The sequence below is a fragment of the Heloderma suspectum genome, chromosome 1 (assembly GCF_057233095.1).
Source record: "Heloderma suspectum isolate Gila_16-S chromosome 1, 16-S_ref, whole genome shotgun sequence".
Lineage (NCBI taxonomy): Eukaryota > Metazoa > Chordata > Lepidosauria > Squamata > Helodermatidae > Heloderma > Heloderma suspectum.
Window position 1 is genome coordinate 191,975,038 of NC_139458.1, and position 18,371 is coordinate 191,993,408.

The 18,371-nt window shown below is 40.4% G+C and overlaps 1 protein-coding gene across 1 annotated transcript in view; it reads right to left on the reverse strand.

Annotated features, from left to right (window-relative positions):
* Nucleotides 1-18,371, reverse strand: part of TTN (titin) — a 310,226-nt gene that overhangs the window by 179,971 nt on the left and 111,884 nt on the right. The window contains exons 77-102 of the mRNA XM_084814765.1: nucleotides 17,141-17,419; nucleotides 16,734-17,015; nucleotides 16,322-16,600; nucleotides 15,937-16,224; nucleotides 15,514-15,792; nucleotides 15,136-15,414; nucleotides 14,756-15,034; nucleotides 14,008-14,295; nucleotides 13,568-13,855; nucleotides 11,230-11,511; nucleotides 10,695-10,973; nucleotides 10,311-10,592; nucleotides 9,934-10,212; nucleotides 9,193-9,480; nucleotides 8,769-9,047; nucleotides 8,399-8,677; nucleotides 8,014-8,292; nucleotides 7,130-7,417; nucleotides 6,626-6,913; nucleotides 5,504-5,794; nucleotides 4,203-4,490; nucleotides 3,544-3,636; nucleotides 3,134-3,419; nucleotides 1,488-1,671; nucleotides 405-494; nucleotides 26-293 (exon numbers count right to left, since the gene is read on the reverse strand). Of these exons, the coding sequence (XP_084670891.1) occupies nucleotides 26-293; nucleotides 405-494; nucleotides 1,488-1,671; nucleotides 3,134-3,419; nucleotides 3,544-3,636; nucleotides 4,203-4,490; nucleotides 5,504-5,794; nucleotides 6,626-6,913; nucleotides 7,130-7,417; nucleotides 8,014-8,292; nucleotides 8,399-8,677; nucleotides 8,769-9,047; nucleotides 9,193-9,480; nucleotides 9,934-10,212; nucleotides 10,311-10,592; nucleotides 10,695-10,973; nucleotides 11,230-11,511; nucleotides 13,568-13,855; nucleotides 14,008-14,295; nucleotides 14,756-15,034; nucleotides 15,136-15,414; nucleotides 15,514-15,792; nucleotides 15,937-16,224; nucleotides 16,322-16,600; nucleotides 16,734-17,015; nucleotides 17,141-17,419 (6,864 nt within the window). The remainder of the gene's footprint in view (nucleotides 1-25; nucleotides 294-404; nucleotides 495-1,487; nucleotides 1,672-3,133; nucleotides 3,420-3,543; nucleotides 3,637-4,202; nucleotides 4,491-5,503; nucleotides 5,795-6,625; nucleotides 6,914-7,129; nucleotides 7,418-8,013; nucleotides 8,293-8,398; nucleotides 8,678-8,768; nucleotides 9,048-9,192; nucleotides 9,481-9,933; nucleotides 10,213-10,310; nucleotides 10,593-10,694; nucleotides 10,974-11,229; nucleotides 11,512-13,567; nucleotides 13,856-14,007; nucleotides 14,296-14,755; nucleotides 15,035-15,135; nucleotides 15,415-15,513; nucleotides 15,793-15,936; nucleotides 16,225-16,321; nucleotides 16,601-16,733; nucleotides 17,016-17,140; nucleotides 17,420-18,371) is intronic.

Here is an 18,371-nt window from a genome sequence, read left to right on the forward strand (position 1 = left end):
TTTTAAGTAGAAATTTTGCACTTACCAATCACTGTAAGTTTAGCACTGGCAATGTGAGGTCCGCATACCACCCTGTAATTTCCCTGGTCTCCAAGCTGACAGTTCCTGATTTTAAGTATGTGTCGGTCACCTTCAATTCTTATTTCATATTTGTTGTTAGAGTCCAGTTTTTCAGTGCCTTTGTACCAGGACAGTTTGATTTCTGGATAGTTTATTTTAATCTCACATTCAAAGACAGCATCTTCATCCGTTATTACAGTCAGATCTTCAATATCTCTGATCAGAGTAATAGGCTGAAAAACATTTTTCATATGTTTGAATCTCTGTTTCAAAGCATGGACTGTCCTCTTTAATAACTATGTCAATAGACAACATAACTTTTAGGAATATATCACATCAACTACCTCTGTCTGTGTAAGTCTTTGCTGAATAAATGACACAAGTTCATCAAACTCTTGTTCTTCCCTTCTAGATTTCTCTCTTACTTCAATCTCCTGTTGAAACAAAGACTGTGAATTAATATGAAATAAAACATTCATACTTTTATCTATTCTCTTTTACCAAAAAAACCCCTTTATTATCCTGAAACAATTATATGTACTCAATGCAGATCAAACTTTGCTTGCGTGCAAAACAGCCCAGTTCTAATCTTCCTGAAATGTGAAAAGTTACCCAAAACTAACAGAGGTGATCCAGTAAAAGCTGTCAGAAGTAGAAAACTACTTCCTGCTGACCCTGAAGACAACTCTTAATATATGCACTTCATCTGAGGATTTATGATTCACATCCTTTGGAGAAAGAACTTTGAGCAGAGTTTTGTTAGTAGGACAAAACAGTTCTGGAATTGCAAGATCTGGTATAGGCCAGAAAGAGCTGAACCGAAAATTCAACCCTGTTTTTTTTTGTCTATGGAGCAGGAGGCATGTTTTTGTTTTGTTTTTTAAAAACTGCCTCCAAAACTGAGGGGTAGGTGAAGTTCTCTTGTGTTTTTTTTAAAGGGCGGGGGTTCCTTATCTGACTTTAAAGATGAGATAGGCATAGGAGGTCCCTTTCCCCCACACCCCAAGCACAGCTGGAGACTGCAGGCCAGAAAGACTTGTCACAGCCGCAACAAGGTTTAGTGAAAAAAAAATCCCCTCTCAGCCACTTCATCTTCTAAGTCAGGTAAGCAATCCCTTCCTGAAAACTTTAGGGGAATTCTCTTCCCCCTGCAAGCAGACAAAAATCTCTCCCCACTTTCCAAGGGGATGATTGACCCCCAGGAAAATGGGGAAAGGTTTTTTGGCCTGCCTTGAGGGCTGGAAGGATCGTTGTTAAATGCTGAGAAGAAAACTACCGGAAGTCACGGTCAATAACCAAGCCCAAAGTAGAATATACTTTTTTTAAAAAAAAATGTATGTCTGAAACACTGAGCACATTTGTAAACCAATAATACTACAATACATTACAAAAACTACTTTGAAACCAATGTAAATGTAGTTATTTACCAGTCTATGGGTTTCTTCTTCTTGGCCTTGTTTTAGCAACTCAAAGGCTTGGAGGAGACCTCGGAAATCTGTAATTCCATACATACGAGCGTATTTCTCATATTCTTTAGGATCTACATTTTTCAGAAGTTCCATGATATCAATGGCCTTTTCTTCCTCATCTTCCTTTCTTTTGGTTGGAGTCCTATAGAAATAGCAAAGTTATTTGATTAGCAAGTAGGTACCAATGCTGTGTTATCAACTGTATGCAAGATTCTATGAATTCCCATTCTTATAAACTATTCATGTTAAAAGCACTCTTACAGCACAATTCTATACATATCTACTCAGAAGCAAGTCCCATAGGGCTGGACCCAGACTGGGCATTCCATGAACAGAAGAGTTCCTTCTGTTAACAGAAGGCACTGGGATCCAGCAGTAGCTCTTTGCTGGAGGAAGGGAACTGGGAGGCAATCTTTGTTTATACCCCCTTCCCCCTTACAGCCTCCTGCATGGCCTCCTGTGCTATTCTGGAGGGTCCCATTGCCCTCCAGAGCAGCTTTTCCAGAGACACATGGAGCTGCAGGGGGAAGGAGGAATAGAAAAGATTGCCTCCCCACCCCCTTCCTCCAGTGCAAGCAGAACTCCACTAAGCACTACTCTGGATCCAATCCATTGAGTCAAATGGGCCTTATTTCCAGCTACAAGGGCATAGGATTGCAGGTTTAGCTGCTCAAACACTACTCACAACTATAAAAGGAAGGGTTAGGCTGCAACCTTGGGCGTAAGCTCCATTTAACTCAACTGGACATACCTGTGAGTAGACATATATACTTTTGCACTGTTAGTGATAACGTTTTAATGTAATTTACATCTCTTTATATAGCTTGACATTGACATCAATAAATCATACTCTGGCAAGTATAAATTACATTTCAGTATTCTCTGACCATTAAGGAAGAACATTTTGATAACACCCTTTACTTATGGTATTTTAAAATGGCATGTTCAGAGGAATCCCTGTTGAGTTTCTCTCACACTGTGAAATCTCTCACACATATAATGTTTATTTCATTTTTTTAGAGTGCTGATCATTATTGTCAGCATTAGAGAGAGAATAGTTATGGTTTCAAACTGATAAATAGAACATTCTGTTGGCCCCTAGTACTGAAAAGGCTACAGAATGCTTTATTACATCTACCAAATGGCTACCACAACATTACACAAGTGGATGTCTGCTCATGCAACTGGTAGTTCCCTTCCCTTCATCTGCCTGCAACGCCACACATCCCCCCCCCCAAATCTGCTACAAGGACCCTCCAACCGTCTCTGGAGCAGTTTTGGAGGGCATGTGGGGGCTGCAGGGGGAGGGGTAATTCAAGCTGCTAGCTGTGTCAGTTTTGCTGGTGGAAGGACACTGTTGGATGCAACCCATTGTCTGAACATATGATCATTTATGGAATGTAAGAAGAATTCAGCACAACTGTAAGGATGTTTACTCAGAAAGCAGTCCCATTGAGCTCAGTGGAACATATTCACTCTTAAGTGTGCTTAGGATTGCAGTCTGAATTATATTTTGTAGTTCAGATACTTATTATTAAAATAAGCTACCTCTCCTGCAGATTAAAATTGCATTCTAGTAAGAAGTAAGTAATTCCAGTACTTACTTCTTTAGCTTTGCTCTAAGGTCTCCTTCAATTACTTCTTGTCTCTTCCTTTCCTCAACTTGTAGGTTGGCGCTGCTTTCAATTTCACCATGATCATTGAAAGCCACACATCTGTACTGCCCAGAATCAGTTTTTGTTGCATCCTTGATTTCCAGCTTGGCTTCATCCCCTCTTTGCTGAATCATAATGCGACCTCCTTGGTTGAGCTGCCTCCATTTTCCTTTCATCCATTTCACGTTGGGGATTGGATCTCCACCAACCTTAGCAATAAATGTTGCTACACTCTCTGGTGGAGAAAAAAAAAAGCAGTGAAGAAAATATCTGTCATAGGCTGAAGGAAAACAGTAGCCAACTTGTGTCAAAGGCAACAGATATGAAATGTGACGTATTCTTCTTGAAGGTGTGCTTACTTTCAATAACAGTGATACTTTGAGGCTCTGAGATGAAGTAAAGCTTTCCATCGGTTGGCACTTTCTTAGCCACCGGTGCTGCTGCTGGTTTTTCTGGAAAGCAATTTGAAGAAATTAAGTTGTGGTCAGAAAATGGCCATGCTAAAACCAAGTAACCATCATCCATATATCATAGATACATTTTAAAATTTGAATTCTACTAAGCCTAGAGAATCTGTTTATAGGTATTTAATAAATATAATAAATAAATAAAATAACATTGACTAAAACTGCTGCAAATACTGTCCAGCTTAAGTACTGGATTCGTTTTTTATGATTTCACTGTATATAGCAGCGTAAGTGATGTACTACTATTGTGATTAAGTAATGTAGGCCACCCCGTAACAACTAGCTCAAGGCAGCTTTGATTAAGGCATTGAAGTAAACACTTCTTGGTGGTGTGGTATTATCCATGATAAGATAATATCGTGCCATGATGCACGTGAATATTTGAGTCATAGCACAGTATGTAGTAATGTCCTCAGGAAAAATAACCACTTTTGACATGTTAATGTATGTGTGAAGCCACCTCTAGTTACCATAATTGGGAGGTGCTGAATGGACTGATACTGCAGTTTTGTGTTACCATTACATTACATAAACATTCAGTTTCACTGTACCTTTAATTGCCACCTTTGACTTGCAAGAATCACTTCCAGCCACGTTTGAAGCTTTGCACACATACTCGCCAGAATCAGTTTTAGTAACTGCCTGGACTTCTAAAAGGGCAATTCCATTAGCAAAGCTCAAGCTGCATTTATCAGATGATCTTAGCTCTTTCCCAGCTTTTAGCCACTGGATTCGAATTGGCTGTGATCCCCGGACGTGGCAACTGAGCTGCAAGGTGTTGCCTTCATCTATTGCTACTGGTTTAAGAGGTTGATCAAATACCGGTGGCTTTTTGGGTTCTAAAATGTCATCCCAAAGATAAAATTTAAGAAAGCAAGAGAAGAAAAGTAGTTAGGTAACAAGTCTTCAGCAAGAAGATATAGATCCAGGTAAGAATAGGGTTATACAATGGGCTTTCTACGAGAGGCTTTTAACCCACCACTTTACCAAGGCTTCTGCTTCCAGATTCTTTGCGGGATTAAGATCGGCTCCTTTACACATGTTTTTTCTGGGGGTTTTCTTTCTCTGCCTTTCTATATGTTCCATTACACCACCACTGGGTGGTGCTGTGGTGTAGCAGAATTGCACAAATACACCAGGATCTCATGCTGTCATTCACAGAAATACCAGACTTTTCCTTGTTAGGAAAAAAAAATGCTAAAATGGTTGAAAAGCACAGGGGAGGCCCTGGAGGAGGATGAAGTTGTGTAATGGACCCGCAAACTACTGTCAGTGAGGAATCACAAGCCCACAATACATGCCTCGTGTAGAAAGACTCAGTGTATACTGATGAATGCATTCCAGTTTATGCATTCCAGTGTTTATATAGAAAAAGCAGAGCTGTGTACAAAAGAAGAGAGCCCCTGTGGTCTACTTTGTCAGAATATACTCTTATGTGCATAAGCAAAGAAGAACATTAAAAAAAAAATGAAGATCCCTCCTCCCCCAGAGCTATACATAGTAAGAAAAACATCAGGGAGATTTCTTTTTGCAATGCTAATCAGCATTCTAGCCCCCTCAAACATGTAGATAATTGCATTATTAAAGATGTTAGTAAATAGCAGCACATTTTAATAATGGAAATTTGAAATAATGAAGAATTTAGGTAGAATTTTCTATTATCCTGTTAGTACTGCAACCAGACTCCTGCCAGCTGCATGAATATATAACATGGGAATGAATTACATCATCAAATACAGAATGGCAATAGTAATTAATCAGTGTTCTAACTCAATTAGACGTCATGGAAAATAGAAACAACTTATGAAGAAAAGTTAACACTATGAAGAGGTCAACTGTGAAATGAACTAACCTTTAATAACAACAGAAGAAGTACATAGGGTGCTCCCAGCTTCATTGGACACTTTGCAGGTATATAAGCCTGCATCAGTTTCTGCTGCATTTTTAACTTGCAGAAGAATTGTGTTGTTTTTGAATGATAATTCACAATTATGGCTTTCATAAATTTCCTGGTTATTCTTGTACCAGGCAACAGTCATAGGCTGAGAACCAGAAACACGGCCCTCAAGTTTAAATGTGTTCCCTTCTGTTTCTTCTACAGTTTCAGACAGCTTTTTAGTGAAAGAAGGTGGATTCTGTCGTTCTGTCAGAAAGGAAGACACATCTCAAGGTATAAAAAGGAACCTTAAAATGGAATGCCCAGAATGATTTAAAAAAACAAAAGTTCAAATAATAACAGCTGTAGCCCTACTTTGGCTTTCCTTGGTATAACATAATGTTTTCATGGTTTCTGAATGGTTCAGTAAAATTTGGGGGCAATTTATTCCATGCTTTGAATTTAGGGCATTCTCTTTTACAACACCTTATTTAGGTACTTAATCTTATCACATAGTTTTAAATGAAATATCAAATACATATTTATATAAATTAAAAAGCTATCAACACAGCAGCAATTCAAAGAAGAGTGGATTCCAGAATTTATATATTTTTGTCACCCTCTGAACAACTTTCTTCTATTTTCCCTTATTTTTCATATTTGCTGTCATAAATGCTTTGATTACTCCAGGTATCTAGATTCTCTAGGGTATCTAAATGCAGCTATCTTTATGTGTAGCACCTAATAATTGTAGCTTGGATCCAGATAGTCCCCAGTGTACCAACAGCCCCAATGTAATAATTATAGCTTGGATCCAGATAGCCCCCAGGCTAGTGCAAGGCACTTATGGAAGGGGTGTGTGTGTCACGAATTTCTGCTGATTTAAACACCAGCTGAAGCCCCTATTGCACTCCATCACACACCATTATAGAGGATTCCCTGCCACTCAGGAGTGGCTTTTTATCAAGTGCAGGAGGGACAGGAAAGCCCCATTGCACAAGCAAGAATCTGCTCACAGTTCTTTAAATAGAAGCCAATATGAAGTTCTTTTGATATCATGGAATCCAATTCTCATCCTATAGATGAAACACTCAATACCTTTAATATTAAGTTGAGCTGTGCAGGACTCCTTTCCAACTTCATTGCTAGCATGACATGAATATTTTCCAGAGTCTCCTTTGCCGACTTTCAGAATTGTCAAATGGGCTATATTTTCTACATAACTGATCTGGTAGTTCCCTCCAGTGCGTAATTCTCGGTTATCCTTTGACCACGTAACCTTAATAGGCCGTGTTCCGGAAATGTGGCATTCAAAGTCAGCACCATCACCAACAACTGCATCGACTGGTGCAATTGGGATGTCAAAGAATGGAGGAGTCTTCCCTTCTAAAGTTTAGAACAAGCAGAGGTCATGTGTAACTTTGTACATTTTAATACATAAGAGTTATATTGTCAAAAAAGCAACACATAAAAAATATAAGATGAGGCCTAAGTCAAAGCACATTCATGAAGTGGGTTTAGGATTGGATATAAATGGCGATGTGCCCTTTAAAAAAATCAGTCAGTGTTGTCAAAGAAAAATATATATAATTGTTGACAAACCTGTAAGGATTAGTCTGGCGCTAGAAGAAGCAGTTCCAATAGCATTGGAAGCTGTGCAAGTATATTGTCCAGCAAGGCTCATGTCAGTTTGTGAGATCTGTAGAGCTGCAACATTATTCAAGTATGAGGTTTGCACATTATAGCCATCTCTTATTTGTGCACCATCTTTATACCAAGTTACTTCGATAGGTTCAGAACCAGTAATGCCACAATCAAATGTAATTGGTAAGCCAGCAGTTTCATGAATATCTCTTAATTTTCGTGAAAATGAAGGAGGAAGTTTACGCTCTGCAAGGAAACAAATATTGTACAATGAATCATTAACCAAATGATTCTATTGTTGTAGTATACATCCGCCACATAAGACTCTCCATAGATTTAAAAAAATGGGGATTTAAGAAAAAAAGAATATAAGACAAATTGTGCTGTATCAGACCCAAAGTCTAGTCCAGCATTCTATTTGCACAGAATGTATGTTCCCAATCCAGCTAAAGTTAGTGATGACTAAGACCCACTGAAATCAATGTGATTTAAGTCAGACACTACCAACTTGTCCCAACTTTAGCTGAATTGAGGCCATTGTCTTTTCCAACAATTTCACCCAGTTACATTGTGGATGACATAGAAGGGAGGATTTATTTTATCATTCACTATTAGCAAGAGCGGAAAGAGTGACGGAACCCAGGGCTAGTTACACAGCATGGATGGGTGCTATGGCAGAACATCTCAGTTTGCTTGTATTGAGACTATGGACATTCCCTGTTGAATGTGAAGAACATGGATGTTTCCCAGATAAGAATGGCTTTCTTTTTCTGAAGCACGATACATTTTAAAAGAGTAGTAAATAATCTTGGAAGCATTCCAAATCATACTGCAGTATTCACCTTGAACAGATAGTAGCGCTGAAGAAACAGCTTCCCCAACACTATTTTCTGCTTTGCAGATATACTCTCCACCATCACTGCTATCCACTTGATTGAATACTAGAGTGGCAACTTGGTTTTTAAAGTGCATTTTAGAGGTAGCAGTTGCTCTTAGTTTTGTGTCTCCTTTGTACCATGATACAGTGATTTCTTGTGTTCCAGCAATTTGGCATTGCAATGATGCAGAATCTCCAACTGTCACTTGAACAGCTTCCAGATTTCTGACAAAATACGGTGGTTCTAGAGTAAACACACAGACGTAGTTACAAAAACCAATCAATCCTCCACATAAACCTCACAACAGTCATTGGGTTTTTTTAAATCTCTTTTTAATTCAGCTACAAACCTAATACTGAGACAGTAGCCTGAGAATTATCTTGTCCTGAATCATTTTCTATATGGCAAGAATATAGTCCAGCATCATCCGTTTTGCTGCTAGAGACCTCCAGTATGGCAGATGTTTCTGTAGTGGTAATACTGCATTTTTCTGAATGAGATATATTGATACCATTTTTCTTCCAAGATACTGCAATTGGAGGTGTGCCACTATATGTGCATTCCAGAATTAATTGTTTTCCTTTCTCCACATTGAAGTCATTCAACTTCTTCATAAATTTGGCTGGTTCTATTAAACATAATATGAGCAAATATGTAAGATTTTTGTGGTTGCATTCCAGCTTAACCATAGGCATCTGCAGCACTGAAACATTACAAACCTTTTATAAAGAGGTGAGTTGTGCAAGAGATTTTGCCAGCTTCATTACCGACAATGCAAGTATAGTCTCCACTTTGGACTGGATGAACATCGAACAATTCCAGTTCAGCAACTGTTTCTTCCAGAGAGATGTTACATCTGTGTCCTGGGACTAGTTCAACACTACCCCTAAACCATTTTATATCAAATGGAGGGGTTCCTTTAATGATACTTGTGAATGTTATATTTGCCCCAGATAAAACTTGTAACGGTTCAGGTTTCTTCACAAAAGATGGGGGTTCTAGACATACATAAAAAGAGATTAATTTAATATTGTTATGTTCAAAAAACAGACACCTGGATTTACAATAGAAAAAAGAGTGCTACGAACTTGGATTTTTAAAAAATCTCCTGTTCATATTTTCTACATAAGTTTCAATATTTACCTCTGACTATGAAATATGCGTCACATTCATCAGATCCAGCTACGTTAGTTGCTATGCAAGAATAATTTCCAATATCTGACTCCTGAAGAGTATTCACTCTCAAACAGCAAGTGTTATCTGTAAGGGTTGCCTGATACTTTTCTCCACTACTGATCTCATATCCATCATGGAACCAAGAAACAGAGATAGGAGGCGAGCCAATTACTTTGCACTCAAGTACAGCTGAGGAACCCAAGAGACCATGTGTTTCTTTCAGCTTTTTTGTGAATGAAGGTGGTATAATGCGATCTGTGGAGCCCAAAGCAAAGATGAAAACATTATAGTGGGTCTTCATAGGCAAGTTTTTAAAGTAATAGGTTTCCAAGGGTTTAGTGCTTTTGTTTTATTTTTTGGAATATCAAATTTGACGTGGGTCTTGAAAACAGGAATATGTTCTCTTTTCATTTTAGAAAGTCTTGTTCACCCCATTCCTATTCTGTCTCATTAGAGGTAAAGTAATGGCACTGCGCAAGTCAAGTGAAATTCATTTGTAAGACTGACCCATTGACATATATTCCTCAGTGAATACATTTCCTAAGGAATTTATTTAGAATTATATGGTGCATGGATTGGATTTCTAATATCACACCAAGCAAACTTTTCCTAATATAGCTGAGGATGGTTCCAAACACACCAGCTACATTCTATAAATATACATGCAAAGAGAATGCAGAATTTAAAACCCCAAGTTAGCAAACTAACCTGAAACCTGTACTGACGCTGTGCAACTGCTTTGACCAACATTGTTTTTCACCTCAAATGTATATTCTCCACTATCCTGTAATCCTGCATTCAGAATCTTAAGCCCAGACACTTTGTTGAAGAAAGTGATTTTGTATTTGTGGTCAGAAGAGAGCTCATATCCATCCTTGAACCACCGAGCAGTGAGCTCTGGTGTCCCAGTTACTGTGCACTCTAAGGTACAAGAATCTCCAGCTGTGACTGCCATTGGTCCTGGCTTCTCTACAATACCTGCTGGCTCTGGAATGAAATGGAAATCACAGCCACATTTATAAAGAAGATAACGTAATATGTGAAGATACTTTCTGTGAAGGTACTTTTTGTTTTACTATACCAACCTAGAACTGATAGAGTAGCAAAACATTCCTGACTTCCAGCATCATTTTTAACTTGGCAGGTATATTTCCCAGTGTTGGCTGGCTCTGCATTTACAACCTGGAGGACAGCAACTTTATCTGAGTATGACATCCAGACATTGTCACTTTCTCTGATGACTTCACCTTTGTCTTTCAACCAAAGAACAGAAATTGGCTCAGAACCTTCTACTGTAGCTTGAAGTTCAGCTGGCTCCCCAACTATTGCAGTGATATCATGAAGTTTCTTCACAAACCTTGGGGGTGCTGATCAAAAGATGGACAATACGTGAGTAATGGATATGAGAGCGAAGATGGAAAATACAGAAATGCTGGGGAAAAGACAATCATGGAAAGACTTTTACAAACCTTTCAGCATCACCGAACAAACGCAAGCATCACTTCCCACATCGTTGGTTGCCTTACAGTGATATTCACCAATGTCTGTGGCATCAACGTTGAGAATGTGAATACTAGCAAGGTAATTCTCAGACAGGATCTTGTACTTCTTGCTACTCCTAATTTCCCTCTTGTCTTTATACCACGAAATTTGGAAGGGAGGAGTGCCTTGAAGCTCACATTCCAGATGAACGTCAAAACCTTTCAGAATTTCTACTGGCCGGGGTTTCTTGCGGAAAACAGGAGGAGCTATAAAAGAGGAGGTTTGAATTCTGTTAAACATGAAGGACCAAATTAGAAAGAAAAGAGTACGCCATTTAAGAATGTAAAACTGCAATGGGATGGGAGGGCACGGATATCTGAAGGACATTTCCAGGCCAACTAAACTGGTCTGGTATTGACTTTTCATGGGAACTAGCATAGACTTGTTTAGAGAAAGGGAATAGACCTAGCAACCTTCTACAGCAGGAAGAATGGAGAAAACATAGGAAGAGCAGGTTCTGACCTTTCACTTTCAATGAAGTACTGCTGTTGGCACTACCCGCTGTATTTTGGGCTTCACAAGTGTAGTCTCCACTGTCTTCAACAGTCAGATTGTGCATTTCAATAACTGCCACAGAATCAATGAAGGACATACTGTATTTGTTGCTGGGATGAATCTGAGTTTCAGCCTTGTACCACACAATGTTAATTTCTGGAGAACCACCTATCTTGCATTCATATCTAGTTGAATCATGTTCTTTCACAACTCTGGAGGAGTCTAACTTCTTAATAAACCTTGGTGGCTCTAATGAAAAAGGAAAGAAAAAGGAAATACACTCATAAGGTATTAGACAGTTACATAAGATTGGTTGCATTAGATTTGCAAGATCTCAGGATTTTAAGTCATCTATATTATAAATTGAAATGTACCAGCAAAGAGATTACTGTCAACCCCAGAGGTCTACTTTATTCTTCACATGTCAAACTGTGGAGTACCCAAGAACAATTCAAACTATATCTGCCTCAAAAGTACTTTTATGTAAAATTATGCACATATATTCCACTACCAGTATAACAAAAAAGAAAAAAGGAAAGAAAGGAAAAGAAAAGCAATCTCCATACAGCATTTGAATCACTGACTACATTAAAGTGACAATTCCTATGGCTCCTGGAAGGATATAGGAAATATCAGATCTTCCCTTCCAAGGTCAGAGAAAAAGAGCTCCAACCTTGGAGGACCTCTGACCTCAGATCCCCGCCCCCCAGCCCGTGAGGAAAGTTCTGCACTGCTCACATCCCTGACATGGGACCTCCAGTGTTGGGAGAGGTGAAAAGGAGGTGGGTCAGGAACATGCCTTGGACAAATCAGAGGTGGCTTTGGATATAAAAGATCCAAGGTCCCCCCAGTCCCTGAACATGCCAGACCTGAGGCTGCTGAACAATGGGAGGGAAATAGTTGAGAAAAAACTGGACGGAAGGGAGGAGAACGCTGGTCTTCCTTCGCTTCCACACTGCCAGCAGGAGCCTGGCAGGATATGTCTAACACTCCAACCTCAGTGTGTTCTAACTCGGGAAACAGGATAACCTTGCCCAATCAATAATATAGTAATATAATAGACAAATACGACCTTGCAAATAGAACGTCAGGAGATGGTGGCCCACTCTCTCATCTACTTGCCTGAGCCACCCCTCCCCCCCCATATTCCACTACACCCCCCCCCCCCAATGTTTTCCTTATGCTTGCCAGAAGACAGGGAAGAAGCTAATAAGGGATGTTATCACTATTGCCCATGGGCCCAGCAAAATTGGTTCATTTCCCATACACATTTTCCTTCTCCCCTTCTCTTTCGGCATGGGGAAGCAGCCAGGAAGGATAGCCATCAATCATTAGTGTTGCACTGCCCCCCCCCCCATACAGCACTAATGACAGGTGGTCTTTTTCTCCATCCCAGACTTATAGCTACAGGATCTTATGCCTGGGAGGGAAAAAGAGAATGTGATCCAATACCTGTCACAGAAAGAGGAAGTGGATAAGGAAGCATCCCATTCTGCCTGTGCCAAGTTGGATGAATGAGGCAGAGCCGGATGAATGTGCCTTCCTTTCACTTTCTCTCTAGGAAGGGGCTTACATTGCCTACTTCTAATCTAGCCTATTATTCTATGTTTGCCAACTCTTTCTCTGACAGAGGTTTTGTGCCTTTAGAGAGGCATACTAGGAAATTGTTCAGCAATTATCCTTTCCCCAGACTTGCATTAGCATGCTGGGAAAAGCTTCATCTACTGAATGTCTGCCTGTCATATGATGCCAAAGTTACAATGGCCCTCCCAGGAATAATTTGACTTTCTCCCCATACTTGTCAGCATCATCTATTATATGGTTAGGAAGGAAGTTTATATTTCTAAGCCCATAATAATGGTAGCTATATTACCAAATAAACACCAAGTTCCTTTATTTATGGTTTATGGACCATAGATTTCAACAACTTAAGCATACTTCTGTGGAAAATAAAATTATCCAACATAATTCTCAAGTAAAAATATGATACTCCACTCAAGCGTCACATGTTAAACGGGCAGTCTATGTCCAGCCTGTTTATGGACTAATATATTTCCACGCGTTGCTAATTTTAGACAGTCTTCTAAGCAATAAATACAAAGCCCAGTGTGGTATTACATTTCTCACAGAAATAACTTCATGTCAAAACCTCAAGAAGATTTTTTAAAACAGCTGTTACTCTAGATCAAGGATGCCGTCCACTTGCACCCACTCTGAAGGCTAGAAAATTCATACATGTCTTCAGTTTTGTTTGTTTTATAAAATGGGGCTGAAGAAGAAGAAAATAGCACTTTTCGTAAATTACCTTTGAAACTCAGCTGAGCAGTGCAAGAATCCTTCCCAGCACTGTTGCTTGCATAGCAGGTGTACAGCCCAGCATCACCTTTGCCTACTTTCAGAACAGTCAGTGTGGCTGTGTTTTCTACCAGTGTGATCTTGTAATTGCCACCAGGGCGGATGTCTCTGTTATCTTTTGCCCAGCTGACTTTCATTGGCACTGATCCTGTGACGTGACACTTGAAAGAACCACTTTCCCCAAGAGCAACATCAAGAGGCCAAGGCTTCACATCAAAGAATGGAGGTTTCAGGTGTTCTATAAAAAGGAGTGAAAAGGGATAACATAACTCATGCTTCTGCCTTCCCTTCAAAATGGCACGACTGCACTTGCTATTAGACCCCTGAAATTTGTTCATCTTGACATCTCCTTTAAAGCTGCCTCAGTTTTGGATGAGGTAGTTTACAAACCTGTGAGGTGGAGCTTGGCACTGGAAGAAGCTTTTCCAAGAGCATTGTGAGCTGAGCAAATGTACTGGCCGCAGTGAGCCACGTCGGTTTGTAAGATCTGAAGAGTTGCCACATTGTTTAAGAAGGTTGCTTGAATGTTATCATCACCTCTCAACAACACCCCGTCCTTATACCAAGACACTTCAAGTGGTTCGGAGCCAATGATACGGCAATCAAAAGCGATGGGAGAACCAACAGTCTCCTGAACGTCTTTCAGCTTTCTCGTAAATGAAGGAGGAAGTTTACGGTCTGCAAGAAGACATTGCATTTGTAACATGTAACGATTTATCCTACAAGACTCCAAAGAACATTTTGGCCACGATGCTCTGTGGACACATCAGCCACAGACGGAGCATCCAGAAGGGTATCAATAGAGCCCTGTTTTCCCTCCCTCCCTATACATATGCACATGCATGGGCACAGACAAAAGCGGGACATTAAGGGGAATGAAACATCTGTTCATGCTTCCAAAACCACATCCACCCCTCCTTCTCTGACTGATGCAAGCTCAGAACATAAGTAATTTCCAAGGCATGGAAAGGGAGGGAGGGTTGCATGGAGCATTATGGAAGGAGCTCATAGATCTTCCAATCTCCTTAACATTCACTCATGCTGCTTCTGAGCATGCCAGGAGCAGAGGAGTAATATAGCCCTATTATAATTAGATTCTGCTTTGATCAGAATCGATTCTTTAAAAAGGATCCATCACCTTTGACAGTCAGCACTGCTGTTGAAGTGGCAAACCCAGCGCTGTTTTCTGCTTTGCAGACGTATTCACCAATGTCGGCATTCTCCACCTGGCTGAAAGCAAGTGAAGCCACATTGTTCTTGAAGTGCATTTTATAAGCCTGGCTAGATCTTAGTTTGGTATCTCCTTTGTACCATGACACTTTGATTTCTGGTGTTCCAGCCACTTGGCATTGTAGAGATGCTGGCTCTCCAACGATCACCTCTGTACGCTCCAAATGCTTAACAAAATGAGGTGGTTCTGAAGCAGAAATGACCATAGTCAATACCCAGTCAATCTAAGCATATTGCATGGTGGCAATTAATATAGGTATAGTCAAGCACTGTAAGAAAGTAACACACCTAAGATTGTTACCAGGGCGTGACATACATCTTCTCCAGCATCATTTGCAACTTCACAGATGTATTCCCCTTCATCTTCTCTGGTACTATTAAGAATTTCCAGTATGCCTGATTTTTCTGTCGTTGTTATGTTACATTTTGGAGACTGGGTGATGTTTAAACCATTCTTCTTCCATGTAATGGCAAGTGGAGGAGTTCCGCTGAACGTAGTTTCTAGAATAATGGATTTGCCATGCTCCACACTGAAATCACTTAGTTTCTTCACAAATACAGCAGGCTCTAAGGTAAAGTCGTATGAAAGAAAGGGTCAGACCCAAAACTGTACCACATACATGTGTACGTGCCATAATATGTATGTGGGGTAGCACTTGGACAAACCTTTCACAAAAAGATGTGTGGTACAAGAAGCACTGCCAGCATCATTAGTGGCAAGACAGGTGTAATCTCCAGTCTGGAGTGGTCCTACTTCAAACAATTCCAACTCTGCCGTTGAATCTGCCAAGGTGATGTTGCATGTCCTCCCCGGCACAAGTTCTCTGCTTCCCTTAAACCAGTTCACTTTGAATGGGGGAGTTCCTCTTATCAGACTCCTGAAGGTGACACTCATTCCAGGTAAAACCTCCAATGGATCAGGTGTCTTTGCAAAAGAGGGAGGTTCTGGATTTACACACACACACAAATTTAAAATGTTAGCAGACATAGAAAGTAGTTGGAATTTGCATTAAATAAGTTGCCAAGACTGCAAGATAAACAGAGAGTAGAAAACACTCATATAAGGTGGCTTGTCTACCCTTTACTGACCTTGCACTGTCAAAAAGGCACTGCATTCATCAGAGCCAGCCACATTTGCAGCAGCACAGGTGTAGGGGCCTGTATCAGATGAGTCCAGAGCGTTCACCTTCAAAGCACAGACGTTATCTGAAAAGGCGGTTTCGTATTTATCCCCACTGAAAATCTCATTTCCTCCATAAAACCAAGTCACTGAAATAGGCGGTGACCCAGCAGTTTTGCACTCCAGAACAGCCGAAGAGTCCAGCACGCCAAACGTTTCTTTTAATCTTCTTATAAAAGAAGGCGGGACAAGCTGGTCTGTGTAGGGAAAGGTAACAAAAAGCCATGTTTTAAGAGAGACCAACACAGCCAAGGGAAAGAAATGGTAATTGAGAAGAAAGATTCCCAAGCCAACCTGAAATGTCAACTGAGGAGGTACAGCTGCTTTTCCCCACTTCGTTTTGCACTTCGAATGTGTACAGCCCCCTGTCATCCATGCCCGCAGAAAGGACCTTAAGCGTTGCTACTTTGTTGGAAAAGCTAATCTGATGCTTGCGGCTGTTGGTGAGTTGTCTTCCATCCTTAAACCACTTGGCAATTAGCTCTGGAGTCCCACCCACGGTGCACTCCAAAGTAAAAACATTGCCAGCGGTAACCGTCATTGGCTCAGGCTTCTCTAAAATCACAGCCGGTTCTGGAATGAGGGGAAAAAATCCACAAAAATTGAGTTGCAAAGCCAAGAGCAAGAAGGAAATTGCGATAGTGCTGCCATTGCAAAGGTAGTCAAGGTTGCATTCTTTAGAAGGGGGTGGAAAGCCAGTACCAACCTAGGACTTGCAAATATCCTGCGCATTCTCGCATTCCGGCATCGTTTTTAATCTGGCAGATGTACTTCCCACCATTGGTGGCTTCGGCCGTTGCAATCTGAAGGGTTGCAATGTTATCCGAAAAGGAAATCTGGAGGTTTTCACTTTCCCGTATTATTTCGCCCTTGTCCTTAAGCCACACAACAGAAATAGGCTGGGAGCCTTCTACTACAGCCCGCAGTGCTGTGGGTTCTCCGGCATAGGTGAAGGTGTCACTCAGCTTCTTAACAAACCGAGGTGGTTCTGGTATAGAAGAGAATTACTCATGGTAAAAAAAGGAAGAAAAGGAAAAGAAAATCACAAGCAAACCAGAAAGAAAGATCAGAAAAGGGATGACCAAAGAATGACCCATTTGTACAAATACTAACCTTTGAACTTGACAGCACAAGAGCAAATGTCACTTCCCACCTCATTTGCAACTTTGCACTGATATTCCCCAGTGTCGGCAGCTTCAAGGTTAAGAATGTGGACACTGGCGCTGAAGTTCTTCGTGGTAACTTTGAACTTCTTACTGCTTCTGACTTGCTTCCTGTCCTTGAACCAGACAACTTCAAATGGCGGTGTGCCTGCAATTTCACACTGGAGGATGACATCAGAACCCTTAAGTGTATCTACAGGGCTAGGTGTCTTGCTAAAAACAGGAGGCTCTATAAAAAAAGAATATGACAACATGTAACTGGAGTCTTGCTAACAGGGGCAAGACATTTAGAAACAGAGGACAGAAAGTATGCTTGTAAATCCCTATTTAGGTGCCTGAGAAATAGTCCAGTTTTGAAAAGTGCTGCATGGATAGTGGTTCATTTTGAGGTCAATTCTATATCCAAAGCTGTAAAGTCTTGCTTGGATGTTTTGGCATCTGTCCACAAATTCTTTTTGCATGTGGTACTGAATTTTCCAAATAAATGCAGTTAATAAGGATGGGTGCGTGCCTACGCATAACCTTTAATATGTATCATTATTTTTGCCACGCCCACAGATCTATTATACTTGATCTCATACTCCCTATCTCATTCTCTCAATCTCCCATATCCAAAGGTATATTCTTACTCACTTCCTTCCTATCTTTATGAGTGTGGCAAATTAAAAACAAAACAAAACCCAAAACAACTCCTGCATTTCTGTTTTTCCATATAAGTCCTATTCACATCTAATGTCTTCTCTAACTATAGAATGTTGCTAGGAGGTAACGGACAAGCAGCAAGCAGGTTTTGAAGCTCGCACAGATAGCAGAAAGCTGGTCCTCCTACTCTTGTAACTCATATCTTGCATTATCACCCACTTCCTTGATCCATCCACCTGTTGTCTCTTGTTGTTAGCTTCCTAGGTATTACATGCTCAAGAAGCACATCCTGACTGAGGCGTATGGTGTTTCTAAACTTTAGACTGCCAGAATATGAGTGACAGGAAATGGAATGACAGGAAATGGATTGTACCCATTACTGTCCTGTACTACTGTACAGTTCTGTAACTTCTGAGGCCGGCCAGCAACCACTAAGCGAGATCCTATTAGTCTGTTCCTTCTGCTCTTAAATCATTCAAGATTGTTTAAATGTATATTCGCATAGCGTGCTTGGGCCTACGCATCAGCACCATCACCAT